At 39.3% G+C, this 25,938-nt stretch overlaps 2 protein-coding genes across 5 annotated transcripts; both read right to left on the bottom strand.

Annotated features, from left to right (window-relative positions):
• Positions 1-589: 589 nt before the first annotated feature.
• zc2hc1a (zinc finger, C2HC-type containing 1A) lies at positions 590-9,835 on the bottom strand. 4 transcript variants are annotated; one of them, XR_011178344.1, is made up of 11 exons: positions 9,729-9,834; positions 8,931-9,004; positions 7,937-8,053; positions 7,319-7,345; positions 5,313-5,454; positions 4,847-5,013; positions 3,895-4,000; positions 3,641-3,716; positions 2,855-2,959; positions 2,064-2,253; positions 590-1,812 (listed from the first exon to the last, which is right to left on the bottom strand). XR_011178344.1 is itself a non-coding variant. In XM_069151520.1 (10 exons), the coding sequence occupies exons 1-10, from the start codon at positions 9,745-9,747 to the stop codon at positions 2,118-2,120; spliced, it is 966 nt and encodes a 321-aa protein (XP_069007621.1). In that variant the 5' UTR covers positions 9,748-9,835; the 3' UTR covers positions 590-2,117. The 4 variants fall into 4 exon arrangements, 3 of the variants coding, with proteins under 3 accessions (XP_069007621.1, XP_069007620.1, XP_069007622.1); XM_069151520.1 differs by having other exon boundaries at positions 590-2,253; positions 3,895-3,997; positions 9,729-9,835; XM_069151519.1 differs by having other exon boundaries at positions 590-2,253.
• An 8,180-nt stretch (positions 9,836-18,015) lies between these two features.
• Positions 18,016-24,841, bottom strand: bco1 (beta-carotene oxygenase 1). Its single transcript, XM_069151518.1, has 11 exons — positions 24,778-24,841; positions 24,560-24,688; positions 24,313-24,442; positions 23,306-23,453; positions 23,066-23,216; positions 22,216-22,436; positions 21,764-22,021; positions 21,554-21,659; positions 21,322-21,416; positions 19,444-19,555; positions 18,016-19,242 (listed from the first exon to the last, which is right to left on the bottom strand). The coding sequence occupies exons 1-11, from the start codon at positions 24,839-24,841 to the stop codon at positions 19,088-19,090; spliced, it is 1,569 nt and encodes a 522-aa protein (XP_069007619.1). The 3' UTR covers positions 18,016-19,087.
• Positions 24,842-25,938: the final 1,097 nt, after the last annotated feature.

Here is a 25,938-nt window from a genome sequence, read left to right as displayed (position 1 = left end):
TGTGATCACGTCACCACATACACGTGTGACTTTTACCTTTGGGGAATGTGTGGCTTTGGAACATGTAGTAAAGATTTTCCCCATGTTATCACATGTTGCAACATGTGGTAAACCTGTCATACATGTGAGCCCATGTAGAAAACATGGGAAACTTTTTTTTTTTTTTCTGTAAGGGAAAAACAAAGAACGCAGACTTTCTTTGTAGTTCCAGCTACTACTTTCGGTGTAGCAGGGTTTTTTTTCTCTTCCTGTCAGGTGCCATACATTACGTTATCATGTAGCTCATTTCTGTCTATAAAATGTGTATGTATGTATGTAGGTGTACACATACACATATATATCTATATATAGATATCTATATATAGATAGATATATATATGTATTTATATATATGTACACACACACGTATATATATTTTTTTACCTAAAAAAACAACTAATATTTTGTATGGCATGGCATATGTATTCCAAATATATTTATATCAAAAACTAATTTAAGGCATGTGTTTTTACTCTCAATGAACTACAATATAACAGCACTGGACTTCCTCCATTTCCGCTCTCTTTGACAGATGCAACTGGATCACAGCTGTCTTCATAGAAGTTTATTGATGGTGGATATACATGGCATTAAGTGCACAACCGTATCCAGTCTAACAACTGTTGTAATCAGTACAGGGAAACACACCCATCCAGTCTATTTAAACATTTCTTGTCACTTAACTGACCAATGCACCTGAAGGAGAGGTCTCCCACCTGTAAATTAAAACCTACGGGGTCATAGCAGAGGGATCAGCCAGGACAGGAGTGTTGCTGTACTTTTGATCCTGAATACTGACTCAATGGAAACATTGTAGAGGAAAAATAGCAACTGCAACACATTCAATTGCATTTAGGTTTCCTACAAATCCAAATAAAAACATTTTAATTCTGTAGAGCATTAAAGAAAATATGCAGTCGTTCAGTAAAAATGAAAGGGAATAAGAAAATAAATAACTCACTTTGCTGTAGAAAACGAGAGGGAACTAAAAGGTTCTGACCTAATGCTACATTTGTTTATAAAGATAATAGTCGAAGAATTTTTGCCTGAAAAGTGACCTTGAATGGGGCACTCTCCTTCTAACTGCTGGTTTATTTTTGGACTGGTGCCTGTCAAAACAATGTGATGAGATAAAAAAAATCCAAATAATTTTCTTTAGAAAACCACATTTGCTTTCTTCAGTAGTCAATCATATTGCACTTCATTAGGAACATATTATTTTTAAAAGGAACCGTCGACAGATGGGATTAAGGAATACATTTTAGGTAAAAGTTGACCAGGGACTGAGATATAAGGGCAATAACTCGCCTCTAACGAGTCCCCCAACATTCATCCTTTCCCTCCTTTTTCACATTTTACAACCCACTAATTAGCCTGTACCTACTCTGACTCATCTCTCCTCTACTCTCTTCTGGAGATGCACCAAAAGACTTTCAATACTGAATTAGTGTTCAGTCTGCCTCGCTTTATCTCAACTGGAAACATTTATTTTTCTTATCCGTTTACAAATTTGTCATCCCTCTATGGTGGCTAGTTTCACGGCAGTAATCTACTATAAAAAAAAAAAAAAAAAAAAAAAAAAAAAAAGCAGTGCAATTGTTGTGAGCAAATCCAGCAGTAGGAGGGAGGATAATTAAAAAAAAAAAAAGTTGCATGGGTTGTTCCTGTATGACCGATATCAAGCAGTAACATCATGAACCTTCACAGTTTAACATAACTGTAAAGCAGGTCATTCCACCACTGAGATCCATCAGCCTCTGGTCAAATTGAATCCTAGAAAATAAAGGCATCGTTTACTGAAGGTTATGGTTATTCAATTTGTGCAATTAAAACACAGGCTTTGTACTGTACAGTTCAGAATGCATGTAATACTCAGCAGGGCTGCACACAGCCCATACATTTGTTGGGTATTTAAAACCACTTTACTGTCGGGAAACTAGACCCATGTGCGAAAATAAAGACGGACACGAATTTCTTTTAAATTATTGTTGTTATTAGCTTTGGTGAAACTTTCTGATACTAACTTGAGTACCGGTGCATCCCTACGTTCCTCTGTTTAGTTTTTCCTCTGACCTCCATCAGATACACATCCTCCTGACCCCACACTCGCAGCAGAATTTGGCAGATTCAACAGGATACTTGGTACCACAGGCGTAACAGAACTTGCTCTTTATTCCACTGTTGCCAACTTCATTCCCGCCATCGACATCATTCCTGAGAAAAAGATGACAAAAGCAGGAAGTTCACACGAATTTGTCATCAGTAATATTTGAGTGCAAGGCGGTTTAGATATTTTAGGGAATTTAAGATAACCCTAAAACATTTTTGATTATCATTTGAGTCTTTGTAAGGTGAGCAGTGAAAAAACATACAAACAGAATAGAACTTCAAATCCTGTAGAATGCATGAAGTAAATGTTTTAGTCTTGTGGGCAAATACAGTAGCAATTTTAGCACTAGTACAGCAGTACGCATGTCAGTTTAATAGTAAACTGTACAATCACACATTTCACTTTAATGTGATAATATGGGCCCTCCAATTATTGCTATCCCCTCAGTTAACAGAACATGGAGATGCATGGCTATCATTATTCATTTGATTATGCAAGCTGTAAACTTTCCTTTGTTTAGTTTTGCTGGAATATGCACAGACGTATCAGCTCTAACTGGGGAAACCTGAAAAACTAAATCAAAATCTAATCCGATACATTTTATGAAGTCTCTGAGCTGTGGGCAACGCACCATAAAACCACAAGAGGTCAGAAGAGGTTAGCAAGTTATTCAAGTTGACTTGCTCGATCACCGAGTTAATTCACCTTGATATGTAGGTGTCAACTTTGTTCTTGTTGAGTCCTATTCCAGACTGAGTGTTCCTCACAGAGCTGTAGCCCGAGCACCCCGCTCTGGTCTTACTTCCGACACTGACAGAGGGATCAGAGCAAACAGAGAGCAGAGACAAGCAGGAGTCAAACTACTTCGATGGCTGGGTTTGTGAAGACAGATCTCAAGTTCCAAACATGCATTTGAAATGGCACTGACCTGCTACAATCACTTTTATAAGGCCATCAGGACAGTGTTAATAAAATGTTCTTAGCAAAAAGCACAAAATAAATGGCTTGGAGACACCGCATGAATATACAGGACATTATTTAATTTGAGACAAGGTCAGCATAACTATGAAATTTAATTTAAGGAAATTCCATCTTTCTTCAAGCATGTACACACATAGCAAAGTGAAGTTAGGAAGTTTCAATCATCTTCTGTTTTGAGTGACTGTGATTAAATTGTCCTGTCTCAGCACTATGTAGACATGATGCCACTATGGTGAGGACGAAAAAGGGAAATGAGATTCAACATATTTACAGGCAGCCTCACTTTTTTTTTAGCTCGTGTTTTTATATTCTGACCCCAGTGAGAGACATAAAAAGAAACATGCACAATGACTTCCAAAAGCAAAAATGCTTGAATAGACATGACTGTATTCACAGTGAAAGTTAAGATGGCAAAAGTACCCTTTAGACATCAACAACAAACGTCAATTTCCTTTTACGTGCCTGGGCTAGCTTACACTACTGAAAACACATCTGTATATGTGCACTGACCCTGACGGTGGGCTTGTGAGGCCGGAGGGATTACTCTTCACTGAACCAGCTGGAGACGCCTTCGTAGATGGGATTCCTCGAGTGAAAGGGAGGGTGAGAGAGAACAATGAGGTCATGTGTCACACTTTACTTCATGCAATGAAAGTTGGGCTTGTCATTTTATTTGAAAATTGGTCAGAAATACACACAGCTGTCAGATGTGAACATCCAGTAACACTGTGTGATGATTGAGGGGTGCAGCAGTGCTGTCTTACCGGTGGGCTGTCCGACACCTGATCTCTGAGGTAAACGAGAGAAGGCTGAAGGGATGGTTGACACAGCAGGAGAGCTGGTCTTCTTTCCGGAAGCGGGAGGCTTCTGCTGAAGGAGTCAAAAACATGATACAAAACATCAGCTACAGAGGTGTGAAGCACAAACATCCTCATTCTGCTCAGAGACACAGTGAACACAAAGGTCGCGTATCACCACAGTATGTTGTAATCTTGTTGACCAAGAGGAGACCATAGTGGAGATATGATAAAACCATACCTGCAGAATGGTTAGCGGTTGTATATGTGTGTCACTGTTTGCTGTGCGCTGTGACTGTGTGATAGCTTGGCTCTACCGGCATGTTTTAATCTGGCCTCGAGAAGAAAATCTCAAAGCTACAAAAACATTTTGTTCTTTTAAAAAACAGAGGAGCAAAAATTTTGCAACAAATATGGAAATGTTTCTCACTGGGTAACCTGGGCGACATCATGATCAATGGCCAGGGTTTTCTTGTTATAAGGGGAAATCAAAGCTTTCAACCAAAATGGTTTACACCCTGCTATTTTTATTGGCTACCAAATTAACTCCCCAATCATGTGCCATAGTTGTTGCTAAGTGACTGGTAATGCTATGTCTGCTGCAGAGTAGGAGTATCACCATGGCAATAAAAGACAAGGAAATGTTAGAGATTTATGAACAACACTTCTGACTTGCAAATAATTGCCAATAACACAGAACTGAGAATTGCCTTGCAAGAGCAGAGGCAAAGCTATTCACAGATAAACATTCAATTCAGTCATTATAGTTCCCGTAAACCTACTTTGGTCAGAAATACTTCATCCATACAACTATATCTGGCAGTGCATGTTTTGTGGTTCAAAACATTATACACCAAATAACTGGACAAGCATGTTATTTTACAGCAAAAAGACAAACAGTTTGTTCAGGTGCACATACAGTCACCATTGCCGTCTGCATGCCCTGCGGGCGTCCAGCAGGTTTCTTGACATCCCCTAACTTGCTCTTGTTGGGCATGCGGGCATGCTGCTCCTGGCAGAACTTGATGTGTCTGTCAGCTGCACTCTCGTTGAACCGCCGCTGACAGCAAGGGCACTGGATGTAATCTAAGGACAAAAGAGGCCGTGGGAAAATATCCCTGTATCGTTTGTAAATCAGCTATGGTAACATAAATCATGTAGATGGAGACAGATACAGTCGTATGACAAAGACGTGACTTGAACTTTTCTTTCCAGTTTCAGCCAATATTTACAACCGAGTCAGTTATGTTTCTTAGTTTCACCTACTTTACCTCGTCCAAAAAGAATGATCACTACTAGAAGTCTAGAAATGAATCATGAACACGGTAATCATTTTTACTGTCACTCATTTGTTTCTTGCTTAATTTAACTCACTATGACGCTACCTGGGTCATAAGTAGGAGGAGGAGGAGGGGGTAACGGTCCCCCATCCTTCAGGACCTGAGTGACGGCTTTAGCAGCTCGGATGGTGGCGATGAAGTCGTCATGTTTCTTGCGCCAGTTGGACTGCTTCTTCGGGGGTTCTGCCTAGCAGGACAACAACACCACAGAAGAGCTGCTCCATTACATCACTTTGTTTTTATAGATACAGTTTATAGTTCCAACTAAGAAATCTTACTATGCCTCCATAAAGTCAAGAGGCCGGTTGCAACTTGAGAATTGCAGTCTCTTATCGGATCCTGAAAATTACTGTAATTCCCTCAACGACAGTGGTTATGTTTTTAGTTTAGTTTGTCTGTCAGAAAACCAACCAGCCTGATTTTCATGAAACTTGGTGAAAGGGTGCAGCAGTCCTTATAGAAGGAAGAAGCCAGTACATTTTAGAGCGGATCCGAATCACGTGATTGATCCAGATTATTTTTCTCACTATTTTTCACCACAATGTAGGACATTTGGCGTACAACATGCCATACATCTTAAACTCCAGTAGATGGTAATATATTTCAATAATGAAAAAACAAACCATTATAAAACTACTATGACTCCACATCACAATCCATATTCACAGGTCCCAGTAATCCTCTGGGATACACATGTACTTGCTCAACCCTAATACATCAAGCAGTGTTTATGCAGCACTTCCCACTTCCTTAAACTAATTTGTGGGACTGGAAATGAAACACACACATATCATGCAACTAACGATGTTTTTACATCAAAATGTAAATTGTCTGCAAAAAAGTCCCAGAAGTCTGCGTTCTCAGGGTGTCCTTTAGTTGACGCCATGATTTTACTGAATGCAGCACTCATGTTTCCCACTTACTAAAAACAACAACAAAAATAACGTCCATGATGACAATCCGGGTCTTGTTCAAAGCTGATGATTACTGACGGAAGTCGTTCACCGAGCGTCATCTGAGCTGCTCCTGTGGCAACATGATAGCCCCGCTGACTTCCTGCTTCCTACTATATGGTTACAGCCTTCAAGTTCATTAAGCGTACTTGTCGGGCAAACATAGATGACTTTGAGAAAGAAAAAAAAAAATCCTTTATTGCCTGCACCTTTAACAGTACATTTCTCATTCTTCAAAGCCTTCCAAACTGGCAACGATCAGATACAGAGAGAATGATGTAATGACTGTATGTTTGTCCTGTTCATATCAAAGAGCTGAAAATATTGTTATCCCAGTGGGAGGACAGAGTGAGTGTGGAGCAGTTAGTTGAAGCCAGGACAACAGAGCTCTGTAGTTTTAGGTAGGTAGGTAGGTAGGTAGGTAGTTAAGGTGAGTAGCCAAAGAGTAATCCAAGAGGAAGGGTGCAGAGAGTGCACGAGTCCAGCCAGAAAAGATAACATTAACACGGTCATGGTAAAAGAAAGCGAAAATGTAATCTGATACATTTGGCCAGTTGAAGACTAGAGGTAGGGGAAAAAAAGACGCCACTGATTTTTTTTCTTTTTAAATTAATACCAGTGTTCAGTGTTTGTGTAACACAGGGTGCAATGGTTAGCATTGTCGCCTCACAGGGAAAAAGTTCTGGGTTCGAATCCGGGCCTGGCCCTTACTGTGTGGAGTTTGAATGTTCTCCCTGTGCCTGCGTTCTCTCCGGGTACTCCGGCTTCCTCCCACCAGCCAAAAAACATGCACCTTGTCAACTGGTGATTCTACAAATTGCCCGCAGGGTAGGGTCTCCCAACCCAACCCCCCCTCTCCCCCCATGACCCTGTTTAGGATAAAGCAGGTATAAATAAAGGATGGACCCATTAATACCAACAAAAAGAGCTGAAACGCCTCCAGACTATTCAAAACCAATGTTGCAAAGTGAGAAAAATCAGTATTGAAAAAAGGCAGAAACAGTGAAAGTCTCCTGTGACTTTGACAGATTATCTGTGCTGCTAAAAATCATGTATGTGGAAAGGAAGGGCAAATGAACACAAAACAAATCAACTTACTTTCTCAGTTGCAGCTGAACTTTGTGACTGAAATACAATTGAAAGTGGTTTACATTTGAAAATAAACTGTCAACACAAAACACTGAATGGAGCAGCCAAGACTCAGATATAACAGAATCATCAGACTAGGAGTTGTTCACCACAGTACAGATCATAATGTTGGGCAGATTCTAACAGCTGATTGTCCTCTGGGATCTGCTGATTGGTATGATCACATGATCCAAGGCTTATGAATATGGCAGCAGTTTGAGCTGTGTGGTAGAAAACTTTACAGCCAACTTGCGATATCAAATATTTTATCCAAAACATTGTTTTTCTCTACTTCTTGTGATAGAAATATTTATAGTGGGTTGAAATATTGAAAAGATTAGCGCCAGATTTGTCATTTTTATTTAATTCAGTTTAATGACAACAATGTTTTGGAAAAGAAGCAAAAATTTCCAACAGACTGACATGTGCATTGTTGTCGTTTGTCCTGTCTCGGCACCATATAGACATGATGCCACTATGGTGAGGACATAAACTTTTTAAAATGGTTTCTTCCTACTGATAATCACACTGACCTCTGCTGGGAATTTTGTGTTGGATTTCCATCTCTTTACTCAGGCCAACGCTTACCTTTGGTTTGATGGGTTTGAGTGGGGAGATGTCTGTTCCTTCAGCTCTTTGTCTGCTAGAGTCAAAAACCTTTCTCTTCTTAGTAGTTGATTTTTTGCAGATTTTGGCATGCTTATCCTGTAGGAAGAGAAAAAATATGCACAAAATACTGTTTCTCTGTGTTCTGAAAACATCTGGCATCATCTGGGATTTCTTTTTTTTTTTTTTTAATCACGCACTTCAATCATATTTCAAAAAGGTGGTTTTAGAAAGAGGCAGCATAATTTCTATGACTGAACATGTAAAAATGCAAACATTTCTTTACAATAAAACTCTAAAGCACAAAGTTGTTTGTGTAACAATAATGACATCAGTAACCTACTGCCTACTGCTTTTTCCAATTGTTCAAACCTCCTCACGTCTTCCTGCTGTAGATACAAGCATATATTCCTACACACATAATAACACTAATACATCATGGGTTAATGCAGCTGATATCCACTAATGAAACTGAGTGCTTCTACAAGAGCACAGATTGCATTACTAGGACACAACATGCTCCAATAACATACTGAAATTATTGCAGCTTTGATGTTGTACAGTCTATATTATATTTTAGTCATGTAAACATGGTAAAGTAGTGATAACGACAAATACGGCGGCCGTAATTAGATATGCATCATAATAGTCTTCATCTATGTGCATCGCTACGATATGGACAATCACAAAATAAAAACATTTTACGCAGCAATGGGTCAATCATAGAGACACATTACTATTCAAACAGCTGATAGCCTGTCAGCTGTAACAGCTGTGGGAAATGTGGTCACCCAGGCGACCTTCATCAAAAACACACACACACAAAAAAAAAAAAAAATCCTTATTTATAGATAAATTACATTAATTCTAAAAGTTTACCTGAACAAAACTCACAACATCATCTTCAAAACGTGTCTGATCCTACAATGCCATACTTTTCTTCTGATGATTACATGACAAAGAGTGTTATTTTTACCAGGACTTTGGGGAAGAACCATCTTTTGCAGGAGTTACACTGAGCCAGATCCTCAGCAGGAGACGCTTCACTATCTGCAAGAATAACAGATTGGATTCTGATTGCAGTGAAATGCAAAGTGGGAGAAGAGAAATGGATCAGATGTGACCTTTCAACCACGAGATAAAATGACCAATGGGTACCTGTCTCGTCACCCTCTTCGTATTTGATACATTGTAAATATTTAGTTTCGCGCTCATTTCGATATTTTTGGGGGAATTGTTGTCGTCACAATGATACAAACACAATGTCCTTCCTGTTTGCCTTTATTGTTAGTGAACACCACACGGAGTCTATCAATTATTTCAAAATGCTATAAAATGGCTGGAGGCAGCTAAGATCAGACTAACAAGACAGATGTAAAACCGTCGTTTGTAGTATTCGTCAGTGAAGCAGTAGGTGCTTATCAATTCACTCGTGTTCCTTTCAATAGGTCGGTTTGTTTCATTCATTTGAAGGTTCAATAGTTAGCGGTATGTTAAAAGAAAAAGAAAAAAGAAAGAGGCTAGCTCCTGTAGCTGGGGATGACACCCGTTCAGAGAGTCAGCAGCTAGCTTCATCTATGGCCCTACGAGCATTACTCAGGCTGCAGCCCAAACAAACAAAACACACACACACAGGAAAAAAAAAAAAAAGAGGTCGCGAACAAAACCTGCAGAAACGTAAACTTTGAGGGATAATAACGGAGAGACTGAGAGGGGGGGGGGTGCTTGACGTTTGAACAGCTAAAACAAATACCTGGAAGGCAATTTCGCTTACCTTCAAATTCTTCCATCATGAGGTGTTCCCTCGTCTGATGCTTCTGCTGTTGTTACACGGACACACGCATCCAGGAGGACGAGAGGATTCACCCCCGCTCACTTCCGGCTTCGCTCAAACTTGTGATTTGTGGTTCGACCTGCTGGGAAATGACATGAAATAACGAATGAAGTCAGACTTAGGATCTTTGTACATTTTTTTATTATTATTATTATTTTTTATGGTAATGGCACGCGTGCATAGCTTCTCTACTTTCTGTCAATGATACGAGTGGATTGTGTCACGTGAATTCTTCCATGAATTATATCTTAATTTGTTTACCTCTTTAGTGACGCTTCCTATAATAAATATATATATATATATTTTTTTTTTCTATATATGTAATTGGCTCTTCTTTTCATTTGATCAATGCATTGGACATTATACGATTATTCAGAACACACGCGACGACTGGTTTTCGTTGGCTGTGGTTGAAAATAAATGACTGATCTTTGGCTACCAATAGCAACTGGCTTTGTAACATCCGAGTAGTTCATTGGTGGTTACTGCATGTTTTGAGGGCATGTAGTATGTACTCTGGACAGCAGGTGGGGCGTGGGAGGTAACCTTTGTTCTCATATTCTCTGTATTATTCCCTAGGACATTAAAATAGCTCATCATTTTTGTAACGGTTTGGATATCAGTCAGTGGGATACAAATGTTTTCCCCACAAACCTAATTTTCATTATAATGTGATAAATGCAGGTGTTGCAGTGGCCCTGACGTTACTACATCAATTATATCAATCAATTTTTAGTTTTGACAGAAGAATTATGTAAAAAGCTGAATTCTTTTAGGGGGACAAGACATTAAGGTATGATAGTAGTCTACAAATATTATAATTAGGTCTGAAAATATGTCTGTGCACTGTTTGGTTTTTTTAAACACAAAGTTGTACAATCCAAAATAGGCGGCTTTACTTTGCATTTTAGCCTTGTCTGACAGATCTCATTTAGAGATGACTCTCATTATAACTCCTAAACAATGAAACTAGTGTGCTCTTAGGCTCCCTTGCTGCCCTTGTTAGTTCAAGCACTTGTCCAGAGCAAACACTCAGCAGCTCCCAGTTTCCCATATTGTGAACATGTGTCAACTGAATGGAGTAATTCATAGGCAGATGCTATGAGACCAACACATTTTTGAATGGCTATATTTGCTTTCCGAACAACAAGATCACTGTTCTCACACTGGCTCTCTCTGTGGGGTTCCCCCACCACCTCTCCCTCTCTCACACACTCATGCACACATTGACTTTTATTTTTTGGGACTACTAACCCTCACTTGTCTGACCCCAAGCATTACCCCAACCACAAGCTGTATACGTAACGATAAACCGTGAAGTCTTTACCCTAAAATGTTATAGTTTACGGTGTGGGGACTTACTTTTTGTCCCCAGATAGGAGGCAGGTTCCCACGGTGGGATAATTCAGGTTCTCAAATAATATAAGTAGGCTTACTCTCACACACTCTCTCTAACCACCCTAGGTTAGGCCTATACAAGCAGTGTTTTTGTTTTTTTAATCTGACCTTTGCGTTTCAACTTAAAGGAAAATCCAAACTTCTTTTACACTTCTTGAGATGTCATGAAAATATGCAATCAATTGCTCTCTACTTATAGCCTACTCTATATGAAAATTTACCATACATTTGGCATTACATATTGCTAAATAATTCTTGCTGATAAATATATTGAATGAGTGCAGGTGTGAGCACAGTAATCTGTTTTATATCATTACATCTTAAACAAACAAGCACACAAACAACCAACGAAATTCGAAGGGCAGGTAACTTGGCCGGTGTTACACAAAGTTACATGCAAAAGCCCTGACGGTGACACTCTTATCACCTCACAAACAAGGGCATTATTTTGAAATTTGATCCCGGAAGTAGTTTTATTCTGATATTGGCTTGACGTTGGGAAAATCTTCTTTCATGAGCGCAATAGGGAATACCGCGGTGGCAAGATTCAAGCTGATGTGATTGACCCCTGCGACTACTCGGAAGCCTTTTAGTCCAAACAGGTACCTAACTGATGAGTATAATAAATAACTGCAGGCTCACAGTGTGCATTCATCGTAATTGCATGTGTAACGTTAATGTCATGCAGGCTGCGTTTACTGGCACTGACTTAGCTCTGTGGAGGTCTTTGTCATCGGAGAAAGATATATGGCTGTGGATATAGTATTGAAATCCCTTTGAGCTTGTCTGTCCTTCTGCACTGTTAAAGGCATGCGTACAGGTAAAGGTTGGAGGTCTTTGCGAAGCAAGCGCTTTATTTTATAGGACCCCAGTGCCTCCACTTAGCTCTTACATTTTTGGAGGCATCATTTATACTGAGACGATACTCACATGAAGCTTTTCAGTGGAATTGTGACAGAACATAACTTAATCCCGCAAATGGGCCATAGAAATAGCCCTCTGCAACATTTGGTAAGCTCCTCTTGGACGAGTACTGACATAGCGGTAAATGATTTTTAAAAAAATGTTTACTTTTCTACGTGGCACTGCAAGAGTATGGTGTCATGTTGTTTATGTGTGCATGAGAGAAAAAGAGAGTGTTGGACATGGCCCCACTTAAGCCCAGGCCACCTCTAATAACTCTGGCATGAGTTTCTTTTCTGGGACTCCATTCCTGTACTCCCTTCATCAGTGCCACAATCACTGCTAATTGTCTGTTTGGCAGCACAACAAATGGAATGGTTGCAAAGCAGCAACAGCCAATTGCTTTGTGTTTTAGTGTGTGACAGAGAAGGGCTGTTGTATTATTCAGTGATTTCAGTGATCATTTGTTTGGAGTCTGTGCTAGATATATTGGTGTCCAGGCCAGCTGAGCTCTGTAGTTCCCACTTGGGAGTAAAGCCACAAGGACATCAACAGCATGCAAGAGCAGGAGACACACACACACACACACACACACACACACACACACACAAACACAGCTGAACTGCTGATGTTCTACTTCAGGGGTGAAACAGTGGCTAAATTATGTAAACTGTCAGTTAATATTTTATGGACTATGAGCATAAGAAACATGCCAGGGATTTTCTGTCACATTTAACCACAAATAAAAACACCTCTTCAGTTTGAAATATCTCCATCCACCTGCAGGAACAAATGAATTCACTTATGTTGGTTAGGTCTCCATTATTATTGCGCAAATTTAAGACATTAATGGACATAACATTTAAATACCATTTCAATATTATGTGTTTTATTATTATAACTATTTTATCAACAGTGCTGCAAAGCAGTTAAGGACAACTCGGGTTATATATAGTTTTTGTTATGCAGCTCTTAAAACCAGCAGTAGCTCATCATCACTGACTCAGCATCAGTGTTTGAATGTTTGAGCACTACTCAGTGCACTAATTCTCTCTTTTCATGTTGGAGAATTGTATGTCTCTGGTGTTCAGTCCAAAAACTCTACATGGAAAATATTGAGTTGGGTCCTGCCCATCTTGACACCATTTTGAGAATGACAGCTGAGTGGGAGTGTGCTCAGATGATGACAGAGGAGGCATCTAAAAATAGCCATGGTCAATCACAGCTAGTACAGCTCTGGAAATAGCCACAAATGGATGCGTGAGCTGAGGTCATTTTTATAAATTTTCTATTAGTTAAAGTCCATGAATTTAGAGTTAAAGTTGGAGTAAAATCAAAACCAATAATGCATCAGAAAAGCCTGATTTACTTTCTGGAATTTTAAATCTCAGAAGCAAATAGATATTCAAAATTGGTACCGTAAACAACCTCTGAATGATTTCAATGGGGTGGAAATGGGACAACAAAGCCTGAACGTGCTCAGTCTTGAAGGGCAGCCTCACCCAGGCAGACTGATACAGGGCACAAGAATGTCAACAGAGGGGTTTAACCTAAATCTCCATGGCAACACGGCTCCCATCCTGCTCCATGCTTACTCCAAGTGGGATGCCAGTTCTTTCCTCCTTTGTGCCATAATTACCTCTTTGAGTGTGCATGTTTGGTTGTTGTACTGCATCGGTTCAGCAGCACCCTCATTACTGTTTCCACTCCACTCCTCAGTGTTCCTTCCTCAGAATTTGTCTCCTCTTTGTCACTGTGTCGCCTGTACCCTTGACCAAGATTACAATAGATTAAACAGGGATTATGTCATAAGATAAGAGGAGGAAGGTTTGTATTGAATGAGTGCATGGGTAGCCCACTGTATCACTTTCTTCTTGACAACGTAAACTGTTGATGCGTCCATGAGGCAAAGCTACTCAGGATGAGCCTCTGAAATTCTCAAAATTTAAGTAGTAATTTTGTGCATTTTCATTTATCTTATTGTCTGTGTCCACTGGTGCTTGCGCTAGGTGTGTGCTACTGCTGCCTTTGCTGCGTGTGCCAAGTCATGCTATGGTGAGGTGTGTCAGCGATGACGGATGTGGAGGCGACATATGAGGATTTCATCGCTTCTCGCCGATCTGGCCGCAGGAATGCCATCTATGAAATCCCAGCAGACCCTGGGGTGCAGGGACCCACTGACCTGTCACAGAGTCTGGCACTCAACAAGTCAGGTGAGAAACATCATGGGGTAAATGGTACATGTGGCACGAATTTTCACAGTAGCTACAATCAACCAATAAATAGGGACTTGCATCAACTACTTGGAATAATTCAGTGGGATTAAGAAGAGAAATTGATATATTATGGCTTGAAATTCCTGGGTTCATCAGAGTATGGGGTGTGTACTGACAGTGCCCAGTGCATTGTGTTTTTTGGATTCTACATCCAGGGGACACCAAAGCCCACACTTTTAATTTCTTTATATAGGGATTTGTATTAAAAAAAATTAAAAAAATAAAAAAGTTGAAAGTGCAAACATTGAGCCTCCAGTGTACATCCTCTGTGAATGACCTTCTCAGACAAATAAAAGACATGTCTTTTGTAGTTAAAGATTTGAAATGAAAAATATTTGCATATTAATATAATCTTAAATGTGTCCATTGCGCTGTGTATAGCTTGATTTGACTGACCAGCTTTATCATTTGCATCAGCTGCACAAGACGCTATGAATAACTCATCCTACAACTTAATTGCTGACTCTTGGAAAACTTAGTCTGGTGCATTTTGTCTGTGGTAAGATATTATGCATATGGTGTTTTCTGTACTTGTGGTCAGTTAGAGATTCAGGGTTTTTCAAAGATGGGGAGGGAAGAGATTTAATTTTAAGACTGAAGTTATTATTCCAAACAGTAATTTTTGTTTTAGTCTTAAAATGTGTCTGGAAGGAATTTGTTTTGAATATAAAATATAGTATGTAGCTTAATTCTGTTTATCTTCCAAAAGTTCCATGCATGGGTCTGAGTGTTTTGGACATGTCAGTAGAAATCCTCAGTTTACTTTGTGTCCCTGTTTGGTCCACTCTGCACGCGATGAGACAATTCTTTGGTGACTTCTGGTCTTGCCGTTTTAATGCTGACTTACTTGCTTATTCGACTGACTCCACTGACTTAACAAGTAGTAACTTATGCATGACACTGGCTGTCTGTCTCTCTCTGTTCCTCTTTCTCACTGTCTGTCAGGTGATGAGGAAGATGACAATGAGAAAAGCCAAGACTCTCCTGCTAAAGAGGAGGAGACTCAAGCTAAGGGCAGCTGATGGCGAGGGGCATCGGACATTTATGGACTCAAACAGACACTTCTTTTTGTCTGTTGTCCCTGAATGCTGAGCCTCTGAGTGGCCAGTCGCACCTAATGACTATGAATATACACAGCAAAGTCCTCTACTGCCACCATCCCGCTATTAGGACGTCATCACTATGGCAACTGCAGTGCAGTCTTCCCCTTGCAGTTGGGTGTGTTCCAATTTCCTTAAAAAGCCTCCTTTCCTCGCTGCCCTTCCTTCATGGCTGCCGATATGAGACTGGACGTCAACAACCAAAACAAGCCATGTTTTGAATGCCAGTGGTCATGAGTAGAAAGAAGAGAAAGGTAAAGAGGCCATTCAAGGTTTTTGGGGCAGGCTTAAGTGTTGCCACAGAATTAAAATGTCGTCTTCCCTCCCCCCTTACGGCTTGAATCAATCACCACTGATGGGGCTGAAACATTTCCAGGGAGCCGAGGACAGTGACTGGACACCTACTCTTCCTCTGCTCTTTTTGTATCAACGCCTGTCCACACGTACTTTCTCTATCAGTGCTCCCTTTCCCATCTCTGTCAATATTTTTCTGCATATTTGTTTACTTTGGGCCATGGATCTAGTTTGGTTCTTATACAGCAGGGGGCTTGATGTAAATCATCTCACAACTGTACTCCAGTATTTTCAGTGTCACACTAAATACACCAAGGAAGTGTGGTTCTGTATTTTGTGTAATGTCTCAGCCACTACTGATTAAAGAAATGTGGGTAAAAAAAATGTTACAGGCAGTCATGCATTTAATTGCTCAAAAAAGGCCCAGTCCAAATCAGGTTTAATCACAGGGCATACATATGTTAAAGTTAGGAACAACATTAAGGCGAAAAGCTCATCAAAAGAGTAGCTGTGTTCTGTTTCAGGGGCTGATTTCCCTGTATCTTGCTATGCTTTTTTTTTGCTCATAACTTTGAGGTCAAGTAAATATTAACCCGTTGTTTTTATGCCCACTGCCAGGCCTCACAGTTGCACCCTGTGTGTAAGTCTACTAGATAATGCAAGTTTCCCTCTGCAAACACAGCATTTTCAATCTGTTGTATTGCCAAGGCAATCTGCAATCTGATAAGTAAACTGTCTTTTCTTCAAGCTCTGTGTGTTTAAAATATAGTAAATGACATATACATATTATTTTATGATATTCAGTATTTTGAAATGCAACTTACTTATGATTTTACCATCACAGAATTAACTTTTTGCATCACATCAAATATCAATTTTGAGATTGACTTTTATTCTTGCAGCTATTGTATTGAAACAGTCACTAATACTTTTGGGATACATTTTTTTTAAAAATGAGGTTTTACCCTCACTATACATCATAACTAGGTTTTGCTTCATTTCAAAGTATAATCAATCCTTTTGAATCAACCCTCTCATATTCTGTTATTGGTCCATGGGGAAGTTGTCGGTCTAGTTTTTGTTGGCAATGGAGATAGATAGATTTGTTTTTTGTAACTACCAGGTGTCTACACACACGTTACCGTATTATACTGTTTCCTTGTTACCCTACAGTAGAGCAAAACATCATATCCAAATGTGTGTGTTTAAAATGTCTTTGGTTTACAGTGGATATTGACACAAAAAATGATTTGCTACTTGAGATTAGAAAACTTGCACTACTGATAGTACTCGGTTACACTAGTGTGTATTGATGGTTTATTATTATTTATTGGAGGTGTGTGCTGTATGTGTGTATCATAACCCTGTAGATGTCTATTAGAATGAGTGTTGTTGGGATTGTACAGGCTGCCTGTGAACTTTGCAAGTCATTTTTTCTTTCCAGTCATCCTTTTCTTAGTGAAAGAATCACCCCTTTTAATACTACACTTGTATATTGCCTTGTTTTGTTATAGCAATCAAATATGTGGATATGCACTCATGTCTTTATTGAATTCATGCTGTATAAAACTTATCTAATTATTTTCATCATTCTATTTGTTTCATTTATCTTGTTTTGAAAAAAGAAAATATACAAAATCTGAAATTCAGTTTAAATACAGTGTATTTACAGGTCAAGAATAATTTGTGCATTCAGTCAGGTGTGATTTAATGACAGACACTGTTAACATAGTTGACCGAGAGCACCCAAGCACCTGTTGTATTTTCCACATTGTCATTTTCTGTCATTTTGCCAGTTCATTCATAAGTTTTGTCACCGTATTAACTGAGGCTATAATACCCTCATAACTCATTTTGTCAATTTTGTTAGTTTTAATGTGCAATTAAATTTCAAACTGATGAAAATGACTGGATGAAAGGCGTCAAGACAAAACCATTAATGTTGCACCACCCACAGAATATGGAAACTGAATAAGGAAAGTCATTATCTCCCTCTGGTGGTCAGATGAATATCTATTATTCAGCAGCAGAAAAGCCAAACAGCTGATCAGTTCTCTTTTGTAAAGAATATAAGATAAAGCACTGTGACACAGTACATAATGTATAAGTCATTGTGATGCCCTGTACTGTAGGTTTTATGTCTGTGTGATGGGACATATACTTTGATTGTTGGCCCATGTGATGGGATTGGTATTGGTTTTGTATTGCAAAGAATTGTGATTGTGATTAACACATTATAGAGCAAGGGGAAGGGCCCAAAAGCACAACACAATGATGACATAAAAAGGAGGGAAACAAAAATACTTTACTTACAAGCTTGAAAACAGCATCGAGGCAATAGGGATCACCACAAGGGAAAAGGAAAGTCCAAATCACAAGGAATCACACAAGGTAGATATGACTTTGGCTTGCTGGCTTTCTGACATGCTGGTAATAAATTCTGCAATGAGTGATTTGAAGGAAGGCGTTAAAATACTGGCTGGCGAGGTGGGCAAGTTAATGCAGCTGGGGCTAATTGAGCAAAAGGGAGCAGGTGAGGTGTGTGTGGCAGGAAAGAGCATGGAAAAACAGGACCGAAGAAAACGTGTTGACTGTCAAATTGTGATTATGAATTTTAATGAGTATTACTAAACCTATACAGTTTGGTTGATACTGTATTTATGCTGTAGTTGATGCAACAGATTACCTGATAAAGTATCTGTGATGGAACAGAAAGTGTTAAATTAGGTCTCTGTAATCAAACAGTAACTGTTGTTAGTTATGTGAGTAATAGGAATGTACAGATGAAGCTCAAAGTTTTCTTTAACTTGAAACACAACAACCGTACTCACACATTATAAAGTTATTTTGTTTTACCTAAAGGAAGCCCTGCAGGCAACTGAATGGACTTTGCTCCTTCGTTAATTTGTATTGGATTACGATCCTAAGAGCCAGGCGACACCACACGCACTCGAGGATCTACTTGTTCAGGGGCTTTGATAACAGGTGGATGAATCTAAGTGTGCGTTGTGTATGTAAAAACACAACTCACTGCTCACTGTGACTCCTCCTGAATTTGGAGTGTTGGTTGGATTTAGAGTACACCTCAGAGTTTTACATTTTTAGTTTTTAATTGAAAAGGATAAGCACAAGTAGAATAAGTGATAATAAACTAGTTAATAGCAATACAGCATAGTATACATACATGTTCTTAAGTGACATTTTAATCCACACAAAATCAATAAATCAGCATTTTAACATAACAAGAAAAAATAGAATAGAAGAGATGAGATAGTCCTTGACAACCTCATCACCACGCTTTTGTTGTGTTTTTTTAATGTTTTAATGATTAGTTCTCTTGTGGGATAAATAATCCGTGCATATCCTTGTTGAGCTCAACATTCACGTATGCTCGAGCCACTTCCTTGAATGTTTTGCCATCAAGAATCAGAACGAAACTAGACTGGCTTGGGTCGGAGTGGATGATTGATGTTAGGACCACGCCTGCAAGAGCAGAGAAATAGGTTATTGCATCTTTTTAGTTTTGAATTTAGCTTCACCTAAATTTCACTTATCATATATATCTTAGCATTTTAAACCCATATTCCTATCCACTTGCACTCTCTGTGATATATGGTACCACACACACACACACACACACACACACACACACACACACACACGTGATATGTTATGTAAGCTCACCATCATCCTCTGACTCTCCATTGGGCCTGGGGATGAACACTGCCTCTGATGGCCAGCAGTTGTCATCGCTCCAATAAATCATTTCCTTGGTTTCCGTGTCAAACTTTGCAATCTAAAGTGAATGAACAGATCAGGACAAATAATTAAACACACACTTTTTAGTTCATTTAGCTGGCAGCGAAGCATTAAAAACTGGAGTTAAGCATCTAATAAGCAGTAAACACTGTAGCGTTATGTACACAGTGTACACACAACCTTGCATGAATAGCTTATCAGTGCCCGTGCAGTACTTTGTTCTGTGAAAAGAGCTATAAGATTGTAAAATAGACTTAGTACCATCTATGTACGAGAAGTAACCTGCAACTCTTGGTATTAGATTGGTTGACGTCAGAGACTCAGTGATCCTTAGAAAATGTATCACTTTTTCCAGGAGATACATCAGCATGCCGCCAAGATGACCGAGTGCTAGAGAATAGCAAGTCGCCCTGTAAAATCATGTTGTTGTGTTACTGTGGCAATGTTGCTCTTACTGACTGAAACAAAAAGCTTCGTCTGCTTATACTGCAAAAAACTCATGATCACGAGTGAAAAGATATGCAAAAACATCTTTTCTTCTTTCACATGACTGCAGATGTGCCTTTTCAGCATATTTGAGCATATTTCAACGTTATTTGTGTTCCTGAATGTTACAACAAAAAGGGGAAGTGCAAGAAAAAGCCATCTGAAAAGGGGGCACATTATGGTGTATGTTAGGATGTATGAAAGTCAATATTTTTCTTGTAAAACAAGTTTTTTTCTGGCTCAGAACAAGCTGAAGGTGTTAGCTTTACTGAGATCTGCTGAAAACTTTATTCAGTTAATTATCATTTGAAAAAATGAATTGAACAACTGTACAAGGGTCTTTCTTTTCTCAAAGGAAGCCCTAGACATGATGTGATCTGGACCTGTGTCTCATTGACTCGGACAATGTTTATGGTGTTGAAATCCTGCAAAATAGGAACATTTGTATAATCCATATCTCAGTCATATACAAACGCCCTGTGTAATTATAGTTATACACTTGACAGTGGTACAATTAATGCATGCAAATGTTCTCAAAAAAAGTTTTTACTGCGGTTAACATGGTCAAATTATATCAAGATAAGTGCAGCACTGATTTTGAATGAGGTGGCCTTCATATTTTCATGTACAATGTTTTTTCCTTTTGGGTATGAAGGAAATTAATTACCTTACATATTTGCCTTACATATTTCAGTGAAGAAAAATGTATTTGTTGGCATGGTCACAAATTTTCATCATGCCATTGCTTAAAGTTACTCCTTTTCTTCTTCCTGCCTTTCTTAATTTGTTTTATAGTCTGTAAAACCCACATTTAAACACCATTAAAACCAAGGACAAGTCTCTTTATGCTTTTGGAATTCTACGTCAAAGGGAATTAGTATAAATATCTAATTGTCTAAACCAAGATATTTCCTTTTGTACCTTCCTCTGTGCAGAAATCATGCCCCTCAACTCTACTTTGAAGCCTTCTTTCCATTGTTCCTGGTACCTTGACGTGGCTTGTACAAGTGTGCCCAATGGAGTAATGTAGGGACTTGGTCTTATGTCGGGGCAATTGGTAATTTACATTTCATCACAGTTTTGTTCTACTTCCTGTTGTGCCAGCTGGTAATTCTCAGTGCTGCCATTTGCTTTCCACTCCTGTAAAACAATGCTGCCAGGAAGAATCCATGTCCCACAAGCAATACATTTAAAGTGCAAATTTCAGGTCTCTCTTGTCGAAAAAAATGTATTACGGACTATAAGAAATCTGAATTACGGACGTTCCCACCAGTTTTGTTCAGCAATAATCAAATTAAAAACAATAGAAAATGTAACCTTTTTTGCCAGTGCAGATTCCTCCACGCAGTTCCCGTAGACAAACTGGTGCCTCTTGCCGTTGACGGTGTAATTGATTCTGGGTAGTTCAAAACCTGACGGAGGTAAAATCACAGTTTTTGTACTTGTATGAGCAAATCAACTAGTCTTAAATACATAATGCACGACATACTAGTTGAACAATAAATGCTTCATTTGCTTTAAGTGTTTCTTTGAGTGGCATTGGTTTTACCTTCACAGAGAACTTCTGCTTGGCACGTGAGCTTGCCCTCCTTCTCTTTCACAGCACTGGCGGTTGTAAACTTGAGTTTCACCAGGTTCTCCCCCACTGCAACGCCCTGCAAAACCCAGTTGAAAAGTCAAACTTAAGTTTTGCAAGGAGTCTTTTTAAAATTACAGGGTGAAATTCATTTGACTTTTTTTTTTTTTTCAATAGCCCCACCTTGTCTGATTGAACGGGAAGTGCAAATCTTCTGTAACTTGGTTTGGAGTAGCTGTTGTCAGGGTGTCCGGCTTTTCCCCTCAGCTTGCTCAGGTAGAACATGTCATAAAGGCTGTTATCATTGTAGGCGATGACATCGAACACCACGTGACCGTCTTCCTCAAAAGCGTTCACGTGATGGTAGACGACCATTGCTTCAGTGTAGTACTTTGTCTCAGCCTCTTTGCCGGTCCGTCTGTCTATCAGGTGGATCAGAGTCTGATGAAGAACATTTTATAAAGACGATCATGTTAAAGATTTCGATATCAAGTCGATCCCATTCCACCAAGGTTTTATACAGTCTATAACACTAGCAGACACGCACACCTTTTTTTTTTTCTTTTTACCCTCGTCCGCTCTTAGTATGAATATAAAGAGTTGCATATACCAACAAAACTGCATTGACTCCTTACATTTTCTTCGGGGCAGAGCTTGAGGCAGCTTGCCCAGTTGACGCCCCTCATGTAGGCAGTGGCCATCTTGAGGATGTCCAGCTTGAAGGGCTGCTCGATGAAGATGATGTAGTTGTCTGTCATGCCGAAGCTGTGGTAGTAGCTGGGCGTGAGGAGGGAGCGGCAGGGAACCGAGCAGATCACCTCAACATTCTTCAGTGCAGGGACATTCTTGCCTTTGTCTGAAAGTCAAAAGTAAAAAGTCCCAAGACACAAACAAACAATAGAAATGATATTAAATATAGGTGCAAACATGTATATGTTTAGCATGTTGCTGTGCTACTGTTGAGTTTCAAGGTATGATACCATAGTGATGCATATGACAAATGAGTGACTGTGTAATTATAAGTCAGTGGAAAAACTGTTTATCATTTCATGATCACAGACAAGCTGAGATTAACATGTAAAACCAACAATTTCCTCTTCCTGACATTTCCTTCAACACCCAGTTAAATGGGTTTCTAAGGGTGTTTCCTATTCTCAAGCAAAGGTCCAACGTTAAAGGGTGTTGTATACTGTAGAGAATGTAAAGTCACCTTAAGCAAATCAGAGATATTGGGCTACATAAATATGAATAACGCTTTGACTTGTTTAACTGCTGAGGCAGTGGAAACTCCTCTGCAGTCATATTATAAAAGGCTACTAACTGCTGCAGGCACATTAGCGTCATGGCTGTTCTCCGTCTGGTTCTTCTTGTCCCAACTTCCAATTTCCTAATTTTGTGTTGTAACTTAATATTCTGCAAGTTGTTCAAAGCTGATTGGACAAGTGAGCACTGCGGTGTGAGGACAAAGTTATGAGGTGTTTATACCTTTCTCTGCAACAGCGGGGACTTTGAACAGTATGTATTTAGTCTTGCCCTTCTCTGCCACTGAAGTTCCAATGTTGTAAGCATTGCCTTCCCTGTCGTAGTGCGGATGGGAGGAAGCCAAGTTTACAGGTAGGTACTTCAGGTAGTCCACCTGTGTGAAACAGTTTAGAAGTGCATGAGCTCTGAACTCACTCTTTACTTAGCTGTGTGTTAACAATCAACCAGATCCCAAGGTGATACCTTGTCCTGAGTTTCCAGAGTCACAGGATCAATCTTGCGGATGTAGTTGGTTTCGGATGTGGCATAATAGTCATTTCCATACTTGATGAAATTGCTGGCGCCATTGTCAGTGAAGTCGGGCACTGTGTGGTTGAGAAAGGTAATCGCCCTGAAAAGTAAGAGGATTTTGTTTTAGAAATGACTTCAGACTGTATTACAAAGTGTTATTGCGTATGCAGGACACATAATGGGAACAAAATGAAATACCAATCTCAAAATGGGATTTCAACTTGATTCTCCACATTCCGACTTTGTTATCAACATTTCAACTTTATTCTTGAAATGGTATTTTGACTTCATTCTCATCATTTCAACTTTATTCTCAACATTTTGACTTCATTCTCAGCATTACAACTTTATTTTTGACATATTGACTTTATTCTTGACATTTTCCTCCAAATTCTAACTTTACTCTTGAAATGGTATTTTGACTTTTTGTCAACATTCAATTGTATTCTTCACATTTTTACTTTACTGTTTCCAATTTATTCTAGAAATGCAAAATAAATAAAAAAAATCATCCTCTTATTTTTTCTTCCTAATAAGGAGTTAATACTTTACAGTAAGAAAGAGACTTAATGAGAGTCCTGCATTGCATCGCAACAAAAAATCAGCAGCAGGAAGGCAAAATGGAAGGGGTGGTGCTCCAACACAAAACACTGATTATGATCGCATTACAGATTCCAAAAGTTTTTGTCACGTGCATTTCAATCATTACCATCACTGTTACAAAACCGTAACCCTGCATTTGTGTTTTGCAGATGTTGTAGAAAATTTGTATGTTTGCACTATTACAGCAATGGGGACATTGGAAACTATGGAACTGTTAAAGCATTGGGTGCCAAAAGTATTGCAGATGCTAATGAAGAAATGAAAATACTACTACTATTATTATTTTATGAACAAATACATACATGCGTACATACCTAAATACATACAGATTTGAAAATAATTAAAAGTATGCTTACTTGAAAATGAAGTTCTTGCTTGGGTCTGGATAGGCCATTGTCCCCATTTCAGACACAACTATTCTGTTTGCATCCATGTTAGCTTTATAGGTGTCACTTCTAAGGAATCTGCTTCTGTGGGTCATTTCACCTGAGAGAAAAAGAAGACGTATGTTTATGTGTACTTCACATTTTATGGGTTTTGGTTGCTTAAAGTCACAGATCAACAACTGTAAAGACAAAAAAAAAGGTAGAAAAAAAAACCAACCATCTTTAAAGTGGAAGCTGTTCATGAAAGCCATCCCATCACACCAGTGGTCGTAGGAGGTGTCCCCTACAGAGAAGATCCCGGGACCATTGCGCAGCAGTGTGCCTCGCAGCCAGCTGGGAATTGTCCCTGTTTGCAAAGAAACCACAAAAACTTCAAGAGATGCCATTATAGTCAGTGCATTTGTTGGCAATTTAATTGCTTAATAGTTGACCTACCTTTAACTTCTGCCTTAACAGGCTCCGGTCTCTCCTTCGCGTTCTTACAGAAGTCCACGGACATGTTTGCTGACAGTGCAGAGAACAACGCGCAGAGGTGTCCGAGTAAATACTGTTGTGCTGCGCCACATGGCAACCACTCCTTTTAAAGCTCTCGCCTTACTTGGGGGTGGGTTGCCAAAAGATTCATTATCTTATCTGTTTGTGCAGCACCGTCCTCTGTGGGGAATTCAGAGAAATCTGGCCGCCCAGATTAGCAGAATGCCACCTGCATAAAAAAAAATATACAACAGGTAGATACTCCTCTGAATACCTACATGTGTTTTTGTTTATTCGTTGTTGTTTTTTTTAGATACGAAAAATCTAACAAAAATAAAACAGTTGAGACCTTTTACAAAGTTCGTTCAATATGATCGACTATAGTGAAAACTTGATCCCCTGAAAGTTGTTGGCCAATTGCTGTTTAAATGTTTACCTCAATGCACCTTTGACTTCTGTGACCTCATTTAACCTACCAATGTTTTTTGTTTTTTTAATTGCCAGTCACATGTAGGGTTTGATCGTTTTTCTGAGTGTAGCGCAGTGAAGTAAAAATTGGATTTCTTTCATCAAATATGAGATCAAATAGTCCCTGCAGGAAGATGGAAATGTGTAAGTATGGTGTGATATTAGATCTTAAATAACTTCTCTTATCTGCTTTAGTTACCAAGAATTTATTATGGCTTTATGGCATTATCACTGGAAAGCCGATGTTGGGCCGCTCTGGGTGTTCTATATACTTCATTATCACATGCATATGATTTTTTTTCCTTTCTTTTTTCTTGGAAGGATGTGTGGCAACGTGAACCATGACCTACTGATCTTACCCGACTCGATAAATTTCCGAGTTGAAATTTCCACTCAATCCAAGGTAAACATTTTGTGTGCGTGCGCGTGCATCATGTATGGACTTGTCCACAGGTAGACAAGGGAACCTTGAGGAGAAACATGTTTCTCAGCCAGAAAGCAGAGGTTTAATGAGGATATGCCCTGACAGTGATGTATTACAGTTCCTTTTATTTTGTTATCATTTCTGATGAGCCGGGCCAAGGGTTCTATACTAACTGCGAACAGCAGGGGTGATAAAGAGCAGCAGTGTCTGCAGCCGCACTCCAATGTGAC

Source organism: Embiotoca jacksoni, unplaced genomic scaffold, assembly GCF_022577435.1.
Source record: "Embiotoca jacksoni isolate LCO1_2020_lvr unplaced genomic scaffold, fEmbJac1.0.p SCAF_17, whole genome shotgun sequence".
NCBI classification, from domain to species: domain Eukaryota; kingdom Metazoa; phylum Chordata; class Actinopteri; family Embiotocidae; genus Embiotoca; species Embiotoca jacksoni.
The sequence above is the reverse complement of the archived record's forward strand: the minus strand, read 5'-3'. Positions and strand labels throughout refer to the sequence as shown.

Coding starts and splice junctions, on each gene's coding strand:
- zc2hc1a (XM_069151519.1), bottom strand. Junction 5,014..5,312: donor TCCTCCTACTTATGACCCAG/GTAGCGTCATAG, acceptor TTTTGTCCTTAG/ATTACATCCAGTGCCCTTGC. Junction 3,717..3,894: donor AGGTGTCGGACAGCCCACCG/GTAAGACAGCAC, acceptor CTTTCACTCGAG/GAATCCCATCTACGAAGGCG.
- bco1 (XM_069151518.1), bottom strand. CDS start 24,841: ATGTCCGTGGACTTCTGTAAGAACGCGAAGGAGAGACCGGAGCCTGTT. Junction 23,454..24,312: donor AGCAAGAACTTCATTTTCAA/GTAAGCATACTT, acceptor CTTACTTTTCAG/GGCGATTACCTTTCTCAACC. Junction 23,217..23,305: donor CTCTGGAAACTCAGGACAAG/GTATCACCTTGG, acceptor TGTTTCACACAG/GTGGACTACCTGAAGTACCT.